This window comes from Vombatus ursinus, unplaced genomic scaffold, assembly GCF_900497805.2.
Source record: "Vombatus ursinus unplaced genomic scaffold, bare-nosed wombat genome assembly UNPS02014793.1, whole genome shotgun sequence".
NCBI classification, from domain to species: domain Eukaryota; kingdom Metazoa; phylum Chordata; class Mammalia; order Diprotodontia; family Vombatidae; genus Vombatus; species Vombatus ursinus.
The window spans coordinates 24,327,904-24,347,905 of record NW_020954571.1 but is presented as its reverse complement, the minus strand read 5'-3'; the positions used below and the strand labels follow the sequence as shown (position 1 = coordinate 24,347,905).

General features: G+C 39.1%; 1 protein-coding gene across 2 annotated transcripts in view; it reads right to left on the bottom strand.

Annotated features, from left to right (window-relative positions):
• Positions 1-12,429, bottom strand: part of BRD7 (bromodomain containing 7) — a 46,183-nt gene extending 33,754 nt beyond the window's left edge. For both annotated transcript variants that reach the window (XM_027869627.1, XM_027869628.1), the window contains exons 1-2: positions 12,323-12,429; positions 10,854-11,062 (exon numbers count right to left, since the gene is read on the bottom strand). In XM_027869627.1, the coding sequence (XP_027725428.1) occupies positions 10,854-11,062; positions 12,323-12,371 (258 nt within the window). In that variant the 5' untranslated portion in view covers positions 12,372-12,429. The remainder of the gene's footprint in view (positions 1-10,853; positions 11,063-12,322) is intronic.
• Positions 12,430-20,002: the final 7,573 nt, after the last annotated feature.

Below are 20,002 nucleotides of genomic sequence, written 5' to 3'. Positions count from 1 at the left end.
TGTTATTATTTTTCTAGCTCTGCAGAGTAATTCTTTAGTAGTCTGACTGGTATGGGACTGAATAAGTAAATTAATTTAGGTAATATTGTCATTTTTGTTTTACTGGTCTACCCATGAGCAATTCATATTCATTCAATTACTTAGATCTGTTTTTATTTCTGTGAAGAATGTTTTGTAATTGTATTCATGTGGTTCCTATGTATGACACTGTCTGTAGTTATTTTAAATGGAATTTCTCTAACTCTTTCAGCTGTAGTTTGTTGGTAATGTACAGAAATGGAGATGATTTGTATGTGAATGATTCTGACTGTGGTTACATGGAACCTGAATTTTTTCTTTCTTGCTACTTGTATTATCTGCTTCTGGACCCTGGAGTTCAGGATTTTGGTTATAATATTCCTGGGAGTTTTCATTTTGGGGTTTCTTTGAGGAGGTGACTGGTAGATTCTTTTGATTTCTACTTGTCCTCAGGACTTAAGATATCTGGGCAGTTTTCCTTTATAATTTCTTGAAATATGCTGTACTGGTTCTTTTTTTTTTTTTTTTTTTTTGGTTCATGGCTTCCAGGTAATCCAATGATTCTTAAATTATCTCACCTCAATTTATTTTCTAGGTCAACTGTTTTTCCTATGAGATACTTCACAGTTTCTTCTATTTTTTTTTCAGCCTTTCAATGTTAATATTTCCCAACATCTTCTGGAATCATTAGCTTCTGTTTGTTAAAATCTAAATTTTAAGGAGTAATTTTTAAAGCAATATTTTGTACCTCTTTTATCATTTGTCCAATTTGAATTCTTAAGGAGTTATTTTCTTTAGCAATGTTTTGTGTCTCTTTCACCATTTAGCCAATTCTAATTTTTAGGTAGTAATTTTCTTCAGTAATATGTTGCATCTCTTTTGCAAAGCTGTTAATTCTTTTTTTGTAACTTTCTTTTACAGCTCTCATTTCTTTCTGCATTTTTTTCTCTCCTATTTTCATTTGGTTTTAAAAATCTTTTTTCTTTTTTCCTTTTTTTTCCCCCTCTTTATCTTTTCTAAGAATTCTTGTTGGGCTTGGATCCAAGCTTCCCTGTCACCATGGTAGCTCTTTGTAGTTGGGTTCTTTTTGGTTTGCTCATTCTTCCAAGTCAACTTCTTGACTTTGGACTTTAAGTTAGTGTTGGGCTCTGTTCACTTTTGGGGGAAGGATGTCTGGCCTAAGCTTCTCTCTTTTTATGTCCTTTTGCTGTTCTTAAATCTCAGACTAGCAGCCTGCAAGTTTTCAGGACTTCTAACATGATGTGATTGAGGGAGTTTTGATCACTGCCCTCCTAGTATGAGCTCTGTTAGTTCTTGATCCAGGTTTGGGGTTGCTGGATTGTGTGTGATTGAGTTTCCAGAAACTGCTACTATAATCAGTGACTGTTAGCCCATTAGGAAGTTCTGCAAGTTCAGAGTGACTAAATTGTTTGACTCCCCTCTGGTATTAGTTTCCTGCCATAGTTATTCCACTGGGACTAAAAGGTAGAGGTGAGCATCCCTTTTGCTCTTGGGCTCAGAGCCACAAAACTAAGCATTTGGAATTTGCTTCTTGCTCCCCACGTAGCTAAGGCCTCTTTTATTCATAACTCCTCTTCCTCTTCCTCTCTGCCCTGGAACTGTAACCTAGAACTGGATAAGAGGCAACAGAGTTGCCTGTGCATAGATTACTGATACAGGGGTCCCCTGTGATCTTGTTCTTCCCTAGTGCTTCCTGTCCTGATATTCAGTCTTAGCCCCCTTACTGTCCTTAATGCTAAAATGCTCCTCGCCACTTCCGCGCCCCTGTCCCAGTGTCCTCAGACCTCTTTATTTTCCAAAGCTGCTCTGGGATGGAAAAATTACTGTGACTTTTTTTTTGGCTTTCCCATTTGGTGTGTTTTCTAGGTAGTTGTGGAGGTATGCTAGGTGAGCTAGACAAAAGTAATGACTCTCACTTTGCCATCTTGACTGTCCACTTCAACATATATTATCTTATTTGATCCTCACAAAAACTTTGCAAGGCAAATATTAATATCCCCATATTACAGATGAGGAAACTGAAGCAGAGAGAAGATGACTTGCTCAGGGTCAACCAACTAATAAATGTCTGAGGTGAAGTTTGAACTCAGGTCTTCCTAAAGCCAAGTCCAAAATTCAATTCACTGTGCCTCCTAGCTGACATAAAGATCAAAATCAGTACCAAAATAAAAGAATAAAAATTCGAAGAGGTTATGGAATCCACATGATAGATACAGTGAAAAGAGCACTTCTCTAAGGACTTGGGCTCAAATGCCACTTTTGATACTTCCTGTCTTAATCAATTAACCTCTGAGGCCCCAGTTTCCTTATTTCTAAAATGAAGGTGCTGGACTAGATGTCATCTACCCTTACAGTTCTGCATCTATAAAATGGCCTGTAATTAAGCCAATTACAATCTGACCTATTTAAATAAGATGCTGACACCAAAAAATGGATAGAGATAAAAGAAGTGATATTGATACAGGCTATTACCACTTACTAAGGAAGTTTAATCAGTATAAGGAAAATAAAAGAGGCAAGAAACTGCTTCAGCAAATACTCAATCACCTTGCTAAGTGGAGAGTGATAGTAGCCAAATGCAACATCAGTTTAGAATATAAACTCATTTGTAAAATAAATACATAGGAGGATGGTACAAGAGTATTAGTAGTGCCTCATAAAAAACCATGAAATAGTAGAGGGCAAAAACAAGTTTACAGAAAGACTGATGGAAGACCCAATTATGTCAGATCACCTTTAAGGACATTTAAGGATGAAACTGGAAGGGGAACAATGAACAGATGAAAAATGTAAAAGATCTGCCAATATTTCTATGGCAAAATCTTTTCTGCATCAATGAAAATGGAGTTATAATATTTGGAGGACATATATAACATAATATTCCAGTCCCTGATATAATGTATAACAAAGCAGAAATAGCACTAGAGAAAACAAAAATGAGAACAGTCATAGACCAAGTATATTCAAAATATGTGCCAGAGATAGCAAAATTCTGAGTGTCGAGGGAATGAGTTCTCAGGACTTCTGAGAGAGAGGGGAGGCTATCAAATAGTTGGAAAAAGTCACAGACCTAAAAGGGTAGCTTTCCTATTTTTACAAAATCTTTATGAGCATAATTTATACCCTGGCAATTTAAATCAAAGGTAACTTGATGAAGGTTCAAGAGAGAACAGGCAGTTTTTCACTCACATTCTACTGAACCCCACATCTTCACAGTCACATAATAAACTAAAGTATATGGAGAATATAAGATATTAATCTGCTTGTTTGATGACTATAAAAAAGCTTCTGATTTGGTGGAATAAAACATTGCCTTAAAGTTCTCTAGCAAGGTGTATCTCTCATGCATATATCATAACTTTATAATATTTCTTGAAACTTCTAACAGAAATAACTTTGATAATCATGATTATCAAAGCAAAACTATATCAAGCAAAGCATAAATCGAGGAGACATATGCTTGCCAAATGTATTTATCACTGACACTGTGCATATAGAGATTGCCTAGAAATAGTGAGGTTCCCCCAGATCCTCCTGTTTGAGGATGACATTACTATTTTTATCAAGTCCTAGAACACTTCAAAAAATACTTAAGAGTCACAATCACTTCAAAGTTAGGCTAAAGTATCCAGACTATGAAACTAGGAAAAACCAAATGTATGAAGAATGCTTGTTGTATGGACCAGAGGTGCAAAACTTGTACTCTTCTCCTCCAACCCCCAACACCTCTGTAAAACTCTCTACTGTGTCTTGAACTGTACTGAAATAATAACTGGGAAACGTTTAATAAAATAACTAGAAAATGTTAATTTGGTTTTCTAGTTAATATGCAGCCCATAGGGATCCTTTCTATTTGAGTTTGACATCACTGATCTAGACTATGAAATGCAGCTGGTTAAACAACCAATAGATCTTGTCCATCAAATAAATAAACACCCCCCCCCCCCCAACCCCCCGGGACTGCTACTGTGGATAGACAATGACCTGGGCTCTGAATTGAACAGGATAATAGCAGTGGGTTAAGATTACTTATGGGAAATTAGGAAGTGCTTTTAATGAGCTTGAGCATTTTACTGAAACAAAGGCCTGTTAGATTTTATGTATCTGCAGGTCAAAGAAGACTGCTAAAGATTTAAAGTTACAAGTAACTCAACAGGCAATGTAAAACTGAGTGGTGAATATGAATAGGCTCCAATATATTAAGAACTGCTCAACAATTTGAAACTATGTCCTACAAATTACTAAACTATGTACACTCTTTGACCCAGCTATACCACTACTATTCCTGCACCCGAAAGAAATAATGAAAGAGGAAAAGGACTTATATGTACACAAATATTTAGAGCAGTTTTTACTAAAAAACCCAGCCCCAAACTGGGAACTAGGGGTGTATCCTCCTATTGGAAGATGGCTAAAGAAACAGTGGTATATAAATGGAATAGAATATATTACATTCCTGTAAGAAATGATAAAATGGACAGTTTCAGGGAAAATTGGGAAGACCTCTATGAACTAATACAAGCAAAGTGAGTAGAATTAGTAGAACCATCTATACAAGGATAACAATATCATATATAAAAAAACAATGTTGGAAAAATCTAGAACTTTCATTAACTCAATGATAAACCACAAATACCTCTTACCAGAGAGGTGATGAACTTAAAATACAGAAAGAGACATACATTTTTAGACATAGCCAACATGGGAATTTGTTTTGCCAAATTATGCAGTTACATACTGAGGATTTCATTTATTATTTCCCTAATGGGGGAAGGGAGTAATGAGAAGGACAAATTAATAAAAGGAAAAAAAAAGAGACAAGTTACTGAAAAAGAATTATGAATAGCAGTGTCATCAAAGATAGCAAATTTTGAGAAGCTCTGCACCAAAAAACAATCCCACCCAACATATTAATACTATTATAATGCTTATTTTTGTTACAAATATCTACACATATTACATTATCTTTATTTTATCTCCAAAATTGTTTTACATATTAATAAAATTATGATGAATTTTATTAAAATGGAAAAAAAGAATTGCTCAAAGGAAGCAACTTAAAGGGAATCATCAGATGAAAGACTGAAAAGGAAATGATCTGGTTAAATAATAAGAGAAAATAGATAACTGATGGTTAGTCTTTCTGCATTGTTGGCATTTGTATAACACAAGAGACCAGAACACAGTCCTCCAGAAATTAGGCATACTCCATGTGGAAGGCTCATGAGAAGATATGGACCTGCGTCACATAGAATGAGACACCGACAAAGACTGTCACCATTTAATAAAGAAGCTTAATTGATTTAAGGAGACAAAAAGATGTGGAATGATAGATTGTGATCTGTATGGCTAGAGAAAGTATCCCTATGAATGAGGGCACAGTTCTACCAAAGTATTAAAACATAAAATTGTCCATCTTTGTGTGCAAATCAATTAAAAAACCCCCAAAATGTAAATGAACAATAAATTTCTTATACTTCGTTCCTATTATAAAAATAAAAGATAATTAAAGGCAAAAATTTAAAATGTGGTAAGAGAAAGGAGATCAAAAAGAGAAGAATAGGAGCCAATCCACTAAAAAAAGGAGAACAATGAGAAACAGAAATTTTAGAAGGTTACAATATCCTTGTTTGTACTCTGCATTTGTAAGGAGTACTGAGGAACAAAATAGGCAATTTATTACATTATTCCTCTAAAATGATTGTTAACAGATGTATTAATTTTACCATTCAAAATGCCCCTTATGTAGAGCATGTTGTTATCTGGTCTAAATTCTTAATCATAAGTCAAATGTTGTCTTCCTCAAAATGTGTATTGCAAACATAAGTCATGGCCTAAAAATATATATATATTTTAGGTCAACTCTAAGTCTAGATTCTCAAATGAGTTATGCTAGAATTACTGTAAAGGTAAAATAACAGATATAAAAAGGTTTTGAAAAGTTACGGGTGCTAGAGAAATATACTGAAGTTGAGTTATCTGTAAGAGTGAAGACAACTTATAAAAAAGACAACACGTGATCTGTATCCCTAGTTTTGTTTAACTCAATACAAATCATTGAAGCACTTCTGTCACACTTGCAAAAGAAATGGTTACACTGCAGTAAGGTTAACGTAAGTATGAATGCAGCTAGTGTCATGACAACACTGAATTTAGCGTGGCTACAATTCAGTTCAATGAGTTAAATACCTGCTATATAAGGCACCTCCATCCTACAAAATCACAGTTCCTGATCTCAAGAAGTTTGCATTCTAATGGAAGGAAGGAAACACCATGAACACAGATAAGTAAATATCAAATAAACACAAGTAAATATAAAGTAATTAGGAAGGATAAGAAGGAGGATTTAACAAGTAGAGGGACCAGGAAAGGCCTTCTGTGGGAAGTGGTATTTGAACCCAGCTTTAAAGACAATGAGGGATGCCAAGTAGCAAAGGTTAAGGAGGAAGGGAATGTTAAACATAGGCAACAGGCTGTTCCTTTTATTAAAGGCATCTATTCTGTGAAGTTTGGATTCAGTCAAAGGGCCATACTTGATGACCGAGAGGGCCACACGTGGCCTGGATGCTGCAGGTTCCCCACCCCTGGTCTGTGCAAAGGGATACAGGTAGAAAATGGAATATTATATAAAGGAAACATAACATCAGCCAGTTCAGTTAGAAGACAGAGTGTGAGGGAGTGATGTAAAATCAGTCTGGAACAGGAATTCTTAACCTTTTGTGTGCTATGGACTCCTTTGGCAGTTTGGTGAAACCTGTAGAATATTTTTAAACGTACAAAATAAAATACATACGATTACAAAAGAAAATTAAATAGTTACCAAAGTATGTATATATATAAAAAAACAACTTCATGGACCTCAAGATTAAGACTATCTGGTCTAGAAAGACAGGCTGGAACCAAACTGTGAAGGGCTTAAAATGCTGAACAGAGGAGATTGTCTTCTATCTTCGAAGTAACAGAGAAGCACTAAAGCTTGTGAACAGTACTGACCTAGTGAGAGCTGTACCTGAGAAATATCAATTTAGGGTGCAGCTAGGTGGCACAGTAGATATAGCACCGGCCCGGAAGTCAGGAGGACCTGAGTTCAAATCCAACCTCAGACCAAACACTTGACACTAGCTGTGTGACCCTGGGCAAGTCACTTGACCCCAACTGCCTTAAAAAAAAAAAAAAGAGAAGAGAAATATCAATTTAATAATTGGTTACAAGATGGACTGGAGAAGGAAGGGGCAAGGAGATTAATTAGGACAGTAGGGATCAAACGAGAGTCTGTATGTGTCAAGAAGGGATGGATGTGAAAGATATTCAAGTAGAATTAAATCTTGGCCACTGATTAGATGTGAGAAGAGTAGGGGTGAGAGGTTTTTCCATCTAGGAAGATTAAAACAATACAAAATGTAGTAAAAATTCTAAGAAAAGGATAGAATTAAGAATGTTACAGTTCACATTTTTTTAGTTTGAGCAGAACTCTTTGAAACATATTTGAAGTTCTCATCCAGGATTTCTAAGAAGCAAGTCAGTTCTTCCAGTTCTAATGTGCAATAGTATGGTAGACATTTGTCTACTTTTACTCAAGATTTATTATATATACTTCAGTGGACCAATAATGATCATTGTCAGTACTCTCCTTTTACAATGCATATCTTAGTCCTCCCATGTCTTCTCATCTTGTATGATTCTTGTCCAGATTCTGCCATAAATCCTTCAGAGACGGTCTATCCAAAATGCTAGAGACCTTCCAGCATTCCAGGAATAGTTAAGTATAGCACTTGAGCTGTTGATCTGTTATCCTTCACTCTATCCAGAATTCTTCCACAAAAGTCCAACTCTGATTTCTCTTTATGGCATGGAGGTTACCCTGAGCTCTTGAAGGCTATGCAAGTTGAGTACTATATCTGGTAGCTTTTACAAAGCTGAAAAGGCTTCTAGAATGGTCCTGGTGACAACCTATCTGTTAAGGACCAGCCCTGCTATGTATGGAGAAACTCATCACCAGTAGGTTGGCCAATAGGTGAAGAAATATTCAGCCACAATAACCCATTAAAACAAAGAAAAAATACAAAAAGGTCCTTAGTATTATATGTGGCTTTTCCACTTCATCAGTGATTAAGAAGGGATAGAGGGTGATAAATTTTAAGAAGACTGTCTAGAAATTTTAATTTGATTGTTTATATTCTAAATGGGATACTCTCATCCAATGGCCAAGGTATGGACAACCTAGAACTAAACTACAACAATACTGACATTCTTACCATAAAGGAAATCAGAAAACATAAATAACTTGTAGCAAAATGGAAGATGGCTCAAAAGTTCTTTTTTGTTTTTTCTTCAGTCATTTTTTTCAGTCATGTCCAACTGCTCGTGACCTCATTTGTGGTTTTCTTGGCAAAAATACCAGAGTGGTTTGCCATTTCCTTCTCCAATGTGTCCCCATTTTACAAATGAGGGACTGAGGCAAACAGAGGTTAAGTGACTTGCCTAGGGTCAAACAGCTAGTAAGTGTCTGAGGCTGGATTTAAACTCAGGGATGAGCCTTCCTGATTCCTAACCCAGTGCTTTATCCACTTGGACACCAAGTTGCCCCAAAAGTTCTTAGGGAGAGGCAAATAAAAGAGACATAGGATCACAGATGTAGAATTGAAAGGGACTTCAAAGGTCATCTAGTTCAATGACTTCAAGTTACAGATAAGGAGATAGAGATAAGATACAGGGGCAACTACGTGGTGCAGTGGATAGAGCACTGGGCCTGGAGTCAGGAAGATCTAAGCTTAAATCCACCCTCAGACACAGGCTGTGTGACCCTGGGCAAGCCATTCAACCCCTATTTGCCTCAGTTCCTCATCTGTAAAATAGGGATTCCCTGAAGAAGACAATGGCAAACCACTCTGGTATCTTTGTCAAGAAAGAGTTGGACACAAATGAACAAGAACAAGATAAGATACAGATAAGGAGGCTCAGAGAAGTTAAGTGCCTTACTAAAGGTCATGAAGATTGTTAAGTGTCCTAGGTGAGATTTGAACTTGGATCCTTTAAATCTAGAATAAAATGCTCTTTCCTTTGAACCAGAGTTGGATTCATTATTCGACCAAAGGCAACAACACACATTATTTCCTAGAATGTGTGGTCATCTTGCTTTGCAGTACTCATGATAAAGAACTGTGCATACCCTTTGATCCAGCATTACTCATGATGAAGAATAACTAAAAAGGACACCATGAAGATAACTGCATGAAGATAACTTTGTAACATAAGTCCTAAGATATGTCCTAATGTGTTACAAAAGATGAAGTGACGGAGAACTTTTACAAAGAACACAATAAGATCCTTCAAAGCATGTTAACACATACACTGATAATTTAAGGCAAAAGTAGGCACAGGGGAATAAAATGAAAAGCACATTGGAAAATGAGTTGCCATTAAGGATAAAAAGACTCAAACTACTTAGAAGCCTCATAGCTATATTTGTGACAACTTACTAAATGCAAGAGGCAGGTAGTTAGTTCAGTAGATAGAGTGTTAAGCTTGGAGTCAGGAAGACCTAAGTTCAAATCCAGCCTCAGAAACTTCCTATCTGTGTGACCTTGGGCAAGTCATTTAACCTCTGTTTGCCCCTTGAGAAAGAAATGGCAAACCACGAGTATCTTTGCTAAGAAAACTCCATGGACAGAGGGCTTCAGGATCACAAAGAGCATGACACAACTAAAACAACTGAACAACATTAAATGCAAAGAGTAAAAAAATGCTTTTTTGCTGGAGTTACCAATTAAAACTTCTAATTCATCCTCAAAATAGCAACAACCTATGCTTCCAAACAGGGAAATGATATAGCCAAATTATGGTACATTACACTGACAAACTACTAAATAACTATTAAAAAGGAAAACTATGTAGACTGTCTATATGTAGAAATGTATATGTAAAATAATTAAAAATGGAAAACAAGACCAACAACACTACAGGAGTATGTTTTATAACAGAAAAACATTGAACTAGTAATCCAGTGAACTAGATTTTAATGCTAGCGCTATCACTAATTAGTTATGTCACGTTGGGCAAACTACTTTACCCCTCTGAGCATCAGTTTCTTCAGCTCTAAAATGAGGGGATCTGACTAGATGATCTCAAAGGTTATTTTCAGTTCTATGATTTTTGTCATTGTGGCATTACACACAAATGTTAAACACATATTGTAACTATGTAAAAACATGGTGTGTAGAGTGATAGGAAGAGTGGAGGATTTCATGTTGAGAGAACTTGGGGTTTCAACTTCAGCTCTGCTTACTACATTCATGACACTGGGCAAATTACTTAAACGCTCTGGACCAGTTTCTTCATTTGTAAATGACAGGGCTGGACCAGATAAGACTTAGGTCTCTTCCATTCTAAATCTAAGATCCTAGGTAAATATGTTAACAAATATTTGAAAAAAATTTGAAGTGTTGTGAAGTCTACTAATCAGAGTTTGGGTTTTTTTTTTTGAGGGGGGTATAACATTGCTTCAGCTCATAATGAAAAAGCATATTTAAAATTTTCCTTCAATCATACAAATTAAAACATTTTTTGGAAACAAAAATGGACTCAAATATTGAAGGTCACATTTTTAAAGGGGCTTCAATTGATCAAGACCTGTAATTTTCTGAATGAAGAAATTAAATAGCTGAGGCATCTACAGAAAATCAGGAAGCTTAACTAGTTAATAACCTATTTCAGAAGTTGTGGACACAAAGAAAATGAAATTAGGCTAATGGTTTAAAGATTTGCAACTTGTAAACTATAAGTTTTCCACTTTGCAAGCTTCTAAAGACACTTACCTTTACTCTTCTTCGTTTCTTTTCCTTTTCTTCCCCTGGGACCTGCTTTTCTCCTTTCTTTCTCTTTTTTCTCTTTCTGTCTTTATGTTTCTCATGATCCGTTTTGTCATCAAAGAGGCTTGAATCATGTCCTGAGCTGCCTGTGGAGAGCTCTGTGACTTCGTTTCCTCCTACTTTCAGTACTAACTTCAAAGGTTTTTCCACATACTCTTAAAAAGAAAAAAAGGAATGAAACAAAATTAAAACTACAAGCCTTTAAAGAATTAAACCAGATGCATTAAAAATAGCATTTAGGGGCACTGCTGCCATTCTTCTAGGCAGCAGTTTGATAGAGTCTAAGGCTTATGCAGTTTGATACAAATATTAAGCTAATTTCTATATATACATCACAGGATACAGAGACCTGATTAAAATTATTTTATTAGTAACATACAAAATGATCACTGAATCAAGTGCATGGCAATGAAATGAACAAGTCTTTCTTAAACATAAGTCTTGAACTATTTACTAATCTCTTGGTTTGTCTTTGGGGAAAGGAAAAAATTCAGTACCAATTTACTACCACCAATAAAACCTGGCTATCGTTTTTGAGATTATTCTACTAAATTCACAAATATTCACTGAACTGCAATAGTTACAGTAGCATAATGAGAAAGGCAAAGGATTTAGAGCCAGAACACCCGGGCTACAGGCCTTGCTCTACTGGCTGTATGAACGTGGATGGGTACATCACTTGACTTCTCAAGGGCCTCAGTTTTCTCTTCTGTAAAACAGGGATAACCATGCTTCTAGGACCTGCCTTGCAGGATTGCAAAGTTATGAAACATTATAGGCACATGAGGTGTAATTATTAGGATTACCTCATCCAGTCCCAGTCCCAGTCCCAAGAAACCCAAATCCATGCTTCTAGTTTCGTGGGTTCCAAGTTCCCACCCGTTCTCCCTCCACTCGGTGCCACCTGGTCAGATCATCCCACCTCCCATCTCCTTCCCAAGGACTAATCTCCATCCTTTCTGATCTCAACTCCACTCAATTCAACGTTCATTAAGCAGCTTTTACCAGCGTGCTGGAGGTGGGGTGGGGGTGGCAGCTCGGGCTCTTCACACCCCGGGGGGGGGGAGCCCCCTGCCCGGCCCTAGCCTGCCCCCTCCCCGGGCCTGTCCGGTTAGACCCGCCGGCCCCAAGCTCTCCTCGGCCCCCGCCCTCGCTCTCACCCCAATCCATGTATACTCTCTTAGACAAGCACTTATTTAGCACCTGCGAGGCGCCGGACGCCGGGGGCCCCCAAACAAAAGGAACCGGTCCTGCCCTCAGGGAGCTTCCAGCCGGCCCCCGGCTCCCGCCCTCGGGCTCTGGTCCCCGCAGCCCCCGGTCTCCTCAGCCTCCGGGGGCGCCTCGGGTCCCCCCCGGCCTTCCTCGGCTTCCCGCCCGGCCCCCTCAGGGCCCGCGGCCGCGGCCGGGCCGCTCACCCTCATAGAGGTGCTTGTCTGACTTGTGCTTCTTGTGCTTCTTGCCCATGTCGGCCCGGGCCCCGGTGCCCGCCCCCCGCGCCAGGCCCAGGCCGCACCGCTTCCGGCCCGGGGAGCGAAGCCCCGGAGCCGGAGGTAACGAGGGAGGGACGGAGGGAGAACGAGCGAAACAGCGAGCGAAGGCGAGGCCAGAAACCCGGAGGAGCCGGCGAGACGACGAGCGGGGAGAGCCGGCGAGCTGGGCCAGAGAGGGAGGGCCCGGCCAGAGCGCTGGGATTCGGGGCGCCGCGTCACATCGCCCTCTGGCGGCCGGAGGTCGCACTGCAGCCTGCAGTCCTCACATCAGACAAGCGGTAGCGGTTGGATTTGTACGGGCAGAGAAACGCGAGGAGGATGCTTCCTTGGAAGGGGCAACCCCAGCCGGCAGCAAAACTGAGGGGACTAGAGAGGGATGGAAATGGAAATGAGAGACTGAGAGAAAAGGGTCGGGGACGGAGAGGGACACAGACAGGGATTGTTTTCTTTGTAGCTTGGGCAAGTCGTTTAACTTTGGGTGGCTTCAGTTTCCTCTTCTAAAAATGAAGGTGAATTAGATTATTTCCAAGGTAACTTGCAGCTCTGAACAGATAACAGGCAATTTGGCATAATGGCAAGAAAGTTGCCAAGAAGTCAGGAAAACCCAGGCTCACACCTTGTCCCTGATGTATACTGACTGTGTAACCCTGGGCTAGTCACTTGACCTCTAGTGCCCCAGGCCACTCTCTAAGACTAAAAGTTTCAGGACGGTTGCATGTCTGCATTGGTAGAAGGAGCTGCCTCAGTGGGAATTCCTTATACAGACGGTATCATTCATTTATTAAGCACTTACTGTATGTGCCAGGCACTGTGCTAAGCACTGGAGATTCAAGGAAAGCAAAAGACAGACTCTTCTCTCAGGGATCCCACAGCATAATGGTAGAGACAACATGACAACTATTATGTACAGACAAGATAAGGACAAGACCAGATAAACTGGAGGTAACCAACAGAGGGAAGAATTAAGATCTGGACCAAAACAAACAAATGAAATCCTTTAAGGAAGAGGAAATAAGACCTGGAAAATAATTATTCTGTTTCTAGGTACCATTTCCTCATGTGATTTGTGTCAGTCAAATCAACTTGGTTTCTGGAGATTATCATCATCAGCTCATAGACTATTAAATCTGCAAGGGGGACTTAGAGATCTCCTTATTTTATAGATGAGGGCACTGAGGCCCAGGGAAGGGAAATACTTTTCTGAGCTACTTGGGGTCAGGGCTTGGCCAGAATCCAGGTATCCTGAATGCTTCATGTGTGCTCCCATCATTTGAACCCAACACTGACTCTGTGAGGAAGGCAAGGCACTTTATTAATCATATTTCTGTACAATTTCTGCACAATTCAGACTAAGCTCTTTATGATACTTGCCTATTTTATCTCTAAGTCTCCCTATTCCATCTTGGCTTTGAAGATGGGGGAACCAATGCCAGAGAAGGGAAGAGATTTGCTCAGGTTCATACAGTAAAATAGGCAGCTAGGTGGCATAGTGGATAGAGTGCTGGATTTGGAGTCAGGAAGACCTGGGTTCAAATTCTGCCTCAGATACTTATTAGCTGTGTGATACTGGGCATGGCATTTAGATTCACTTTCCTCATCTGCAAAAAGGAATAATAATAATCCCTACTTCACAGGAAGAAATGAAATGGCATATGTAAAGGACTTTGCAAACTTTAAAGTACGTTATAAGTGCTTGCTATTAGAGGTGGAGTTAATATTTGAACTCAGCTCTCCTGACACTCAGACCAGTCCCTTTTCTACTTAGACCCACAACCTATAAAATGCCCTGATTTTTACCTTCCCATATTCATGTTGTTTTGCTTATTATTGATAATACTGCTTCTCTTTCTGCTCCCACTGATTAATTACATGTATGTGGCATTTCTCAGTCCAGCTTATATCCATTATCTCATCTGATCTTCACAACAACCCCATGGAGTAGGCAAGGCAGGAATTATTACTCTCATTTTTCAGCTAAGGAAGCTCAGACATAGACAAGTGAAATGACTTGTGTGAGATTACATAGTAAGTTAATGGTGATGTTGTCATTAGTGTCCAGTGTGGCCAAATTGTGGTTTTAGTGGTTTTAGTTTTTTTGATCTTTAGGTTTCAGAGAGACTCACTGTGGGCCTGGGGTCTGTTGAGCTAGCTTTAAGCAGTTGTCACCAATGTTACCACCCTGTCCTTGGCTCTGGTAAAAGAGGATGCAGGAGAAGATTGTTATGGGGTAGCATGTCCTTCAGCTATGTTTCCATAGCAACCTAGAGATGTAACCCACGAGGAACATTTGGGTTCAGGAAAAGGGGCCTCTGTTTGTTGGCTTTTATAGAAAAGAAGGGAAAAATTCAGATGAAATCTTGTTGTTGTTTTTTTCTTCTTTATTAATTACTCATTGAAGAAATACATGGGGGGAAAATATTTCCCAGAAGGTTTATATTTGGTGATGAGTATTTCTCAGGCATATGTACATGTTTCTTGGGATTCCATGGGTAAGGAGGAGAAGATTGTGGGTAGTTGGTCAGCCCCAGGCAGTTGCAAACCAGAACCTGGGTGTGGGAGGGCAGGGAAGTTACTAGGTGAAGAGCAGGTTGGGGATGGTCATTCCAAAGGAGGGGACAGATACTCCCAAGAGAGCAATATAAGGTAGATTTTATCAGGCTCCAATAATTGTCTTTCTGTACTTTGCCACACAACACTGAAATGAGTTCCAGTCACATACCAAGATATTTTACTGGGACCAAAGTTATCTGCAAACCTGGGTTAGGCCATCCTTTTTGATTTGTGGAGAAGATCCAAAGCCATAATTGCTCTTAACACCTCTTAAGGGAGTAGTCCAATAGCATGAGAGGATACCGGAGTCTGGAATGGCCCCAGTTTATAACTATAAAGTTGTCAAGTTTGTCCTTGGCATTTATCCCAGAGAGGTAACCTTCCCCCTCCCCCATGCTTCAGGACTGTCATGATATCAAGGAACTTCCTGGTGTGAATGTAAATGATTTCATTAATTTACACTGAAGGTTTAAGGACTTAAAGTATCACCTTTCCTAGGGGTACTTGTATTTCATAGGATCATAGACCCAGAGTTGTAAGGGACCTTAGAAATCAACTAGTCCAGCACTCTGATTTTACAAATGAGGCCCCAGAGAGGTTAAGCAATTTGCTCAAGGTCATCAAGGACCGCCGGTCTTGTGGCTTCAAGAAAGACTTTAGCACTCTTTCTACTGTACCACACTGCCTCCTCAGGAGGGCAATGCCAAAAGAATGGTTTTGAATATCAGAACCTCAGGTACTATGATACCTGGAATGGAGGAGAGGGGTAGAATATAAGGAGTCAAGAATAATCCTCCCAGAACTCCTCAAATGCCATGTTTGGTGGCTGTCTAATATGCGTATTATCCTAGATGTGGAGATAATTAATTTTGGGGGGGTGGGCTTGGCTAATGGCTTTTCCCCCTCAAATTCAATTTTATTTTATTTTCAGTTCCAAATTCTCTCCCTTTCCCTCTCCCACCCCAGCCATTGAGAAGGCGGGAAAAACAAAGCTCGTTACAGTTATATATAGGTATGTAAACCAAATTCCCTTTATTAACCCTGTTGAAAGAAAGATAGAAAGAAGGAGAGAAGAAAAGAGGGAGAGAAGGATGGGAAAGAAGGAAGAAAGGGAAAAGGAAGAAAGGAGGGGAGTAAGTAGAAAAGGCAGAAAATATAGTTCGATCTACACACTGAGTATATCACTTCTCTTTGGAAGTAGATAATGTGTTTCATCATGAGTCTTTTGGAGCTGTGTTAGGTCCTTGCGCTGATCAGTTACTAAGTCTTTCAGGGTAGATTGTCCTTAAGATATTGTTATTGTACAAATTGTTCTTTTGGTTCTGCTTACTCTACTCTGTGTCTATTTATACAAGTCTTCTCAGGTTTTTCTGAAACTATCACCTTTATAATTTCTTTTAGCACAACAATATTCCATCATTCATATGCCACAACTTGGTCAACCATTCATGTGGGGATAATTGAGGGAGAATTATTGTGTGAAGCCTCTTCTAGTGTTCATAACAGGGAAAGTTACAATGCATCCTCCACACAGCTGCTAAAGTGATATTCATAAAGCACAGATCTGATCATGTCCCTCTTCCTATTCAATAAACTCCAGTGGCTCCCTAATGCCTCAAGAATAAAATAGAAATTCCTCTGTTTGGCATTTAAAGCCCTTCATAATCTGTCTCCAACCTACCATTCCAAGTTTATTGTATATTACTTTCTTTCATGCTCTCTACCTTCCAGCCAACCTGGCCTACTTTCTGTTCTTCATATAAAGGGACACACTGAAAATTATTTAACAATTGGCATTCTGGGAAAAAAAGTGCACAATATACTATTAAGTTTAATCTGAACCATTAACATTTCCTCCATCACTTCCTTAAGTCTGGGCAATCAACAAGATAATAAATCAAGTCCTGATTTCTGAAATATAAATGCTTGCACTGAAAATGTAATACTCAACTATAACCAGGCTCCAGCACACCACTGTAAGAAAATTCATCTCCCTGTTGTGTTCCTGTACAGATTATCACCTATGTCTGGAATGCACTCCTTCCTCACTTCTACCTCTTAGAATTCCTAGATTCCTTCAAAGTTTAGCTGAAGTACTACCTCTTCCATGAGACCTTTATTAATCCCCTAGCTACTAGTATCTCATACAAAAAACAAAAAAGTCTTATATTTATTTTGTATATACTTAAATATGTATATGTTATCTCTCTAGATTGCGTATAAGTTCCTTGGGGCAAGGATGATTTCATTAGACCATTGTATCTTAGTGCCTAGTCCAATAATAAATGTTTGTTGCTTGCTGAGTTGATGAGAGTAGGGGTTTTTAGCTGTTTTTGTGTGTCAGAGGTCTCTTATGGTGGTCTGGTAAAGCCTATGGACCCTTCCTCTGAATAATGTTTTTGAAAGCATAAGATAAAATACATAAGATTACAAAGGAAACCAATTATACTGAAATGCAGTTATCAAAATATTTTAAAATATTTAATATTAAAATATTTTAAAAGTCTAAGGACCCAAGGTTAAGAATGAGCTAGATGGAATAAGTAAATTTAATTCTGGTCATTAATCAGTGCTGCCCTGGCACTACTACGTATTCCAGAGGTCTGGATCCCTCTAACCTCTTTAAAGTGATCACAAGATCTTTTGGTTTCATAGCTCTAGTGCTGGGAAAGACCTCAAGGACCATTTAGTCTGATCCCCTCATCTTAAAATGTGTAAACTGAGTCACATGGAGGTTAAATGACTTGCCTGAAGTCACACAGATAGTGTCAGAAGTGAGATCTGAACCCAGGTCTAGAATGGGTTCAATTCCTGCACTGTGGTCAGGAGGTAGTAGGAAGGTCTGATGCTTTTTAGAGCTGAATGAGAGGATGGATTGGTGGACAGGAGCCCTGGATTCCAGTATCTGCTTGCCACTAATTTACTGTGTAACTTGGGGAGAGTTACCTTATGTCTCATTGTATGTAAGAGAAGGCATTCGGACAAGATGATTTCTAAGAACCCTTTGAATACTAAATTCCAGTGGTGTCAAACTCAAATAGAAACAGATCTCTGTGGGCCACAGATTGACATAGAAAACCACAAATTAACATTAATTATGTTGTATCGTATTTTTATTTATTTTGTCAAACATTGCTCAATTCCACTTAAATCTAGTTCAGCTGCACTTGGGAGTTTGGTGAGCAATGATGAGTTTGACATCTCTGCTCTAAACTCCAGTGATTTTACAATTTTTTTCTCTTTTCTGTGTTGCAGGATGTTGGTGACAGGTTCCGTGTCTAGGAGATATGCAAGTGCTAATGCAAAGACAGCACAAAAAAAGATTAGGCCACTTGGTGGTGTGATATGCCCAGTGAAAGTCTCTGTGACATGCTCAACATAGTCCCATCAGTGATATTTAGATGGGGAGCCAAGACACTTTACCTTCATGCCAAGTTGGTCTGACAAGAAGGTAAAGAGAGTCTCTAACCCCATGGTATTGTGAGGTTTATTTGTTTATTTGTTTGAACAAAGGGAGCAGAAGGCAAAGGAAGGCAACTGCCACGTCCTTTCGTGTCTTAGACTAGGGTTCCAAATCATTCTCTGTCCGGAGGGGCTTTGTCTTCCGGCATCAGAAAGTGCTACTGCCCATGATGTTTGGACACCCATCCCATTAAGCTAGTTCCTCCAGTTCTCTGACTTGGAGCACAATGTGCAGATGTTCCTTTAGAGAAAAAAGAAGAAATAGCATGAGTCTGGCAGCTTGAACAATGCTCTTGTCCCATTCCAGTCCGATGGGGAGACAGAAGAGATCCACTCACAAAAATGTTGGAATATAGACATCACAAAATTTTATGTGATTTTAAATCAAAATTCCTTTCATCTGTACTATACATTATTTTTTCAAGAGGTTTTCACATCCAGGTTTTTATTCTATCCTCACACACCCTCTCCCACGTAGAAAGGGAAGGAGTTTTGATCCTTATTTGACAAACAGAACTAATGAAACTCCAAAAGATTAAATAATTGGCCCAAGATTACTGGGGTCAAAAACCAGGATTAGAAACTAGTTTCTTGAGTCATACATGATCCATGTCAGTTATTCAACAAAAGTACATTCTGTGTTTACTGTGTGCTTTTATTGTTCAATCATTTCAGTCATGCCCAAATCTTTGTGACCCCATTTGAGGTTTTCTTGTTAGACATACTAGTGATTTGCCATTTCCTTTTCCAGCTCATTGTACAGATGAGGAAACTGAGGCAAATGGGGTTAAGTGACTTGCCCAGGCCGGATTTGAACTCATGAAGATGAGTCTTCCTGACTCTAGGCCCAGCACTCCATCTACTGCACCACTTGTGTGCTAGGTGCTATGCTAATCACTTGGGTAGACAACAAAAGAATAAACAGTCTCTGCCCTCAAGCAGTGTGCATTATAACAAGGGAAACTAACTAGGTACATATAAGACATGTAGAAAATAGATGGAAAGTAAGCTTCAAGGGGAAGGCACTAGTAGTTCCGGGGACTGAGAAAGAACTGCTATGGGAGGTTAGATTTGAGCCTAGTCAGGAAGGACTAGGGAAGGCAGGAGCTACAGGTGAGGGAACAGCCAGTTCAACTCACAGAGACTGGAGATGAATTGTCATTGTTTGAGGAATGGCAAATAGGGTGGTTATATCATAGAGCATGTGAAGGGGGGTGAAATGGAAAAGGAAGAGAATAAGCATTTCTATAGCTCTCATTATGTGCTCATTTGATCTTCATAACAACCCTGCCAGGAGTTGCTGTTATTGTCTCTCATTTTACAATTGAGGAAACTGAGACAAATAGAGGTTAAGTGACTTGCCTGTGTCTGATGCTTATTTTGAACTCAGTCCAGGCCCAGTCTTTTTCTACTGTGCTATCTAGTTACCAGAGGAATAAACTTGAATAATATTAAAATGATCAGAAGGGGTCAGGTCATAAGGAAGTTAAATTCCAAATAGAGGACTTTATATTTGAGGGATAATGTGGCCATACTAGTACTTTGGAAAAGTCACAGAGAGGAGAGACTATCTAGGAAGAGGTTATCAATGGT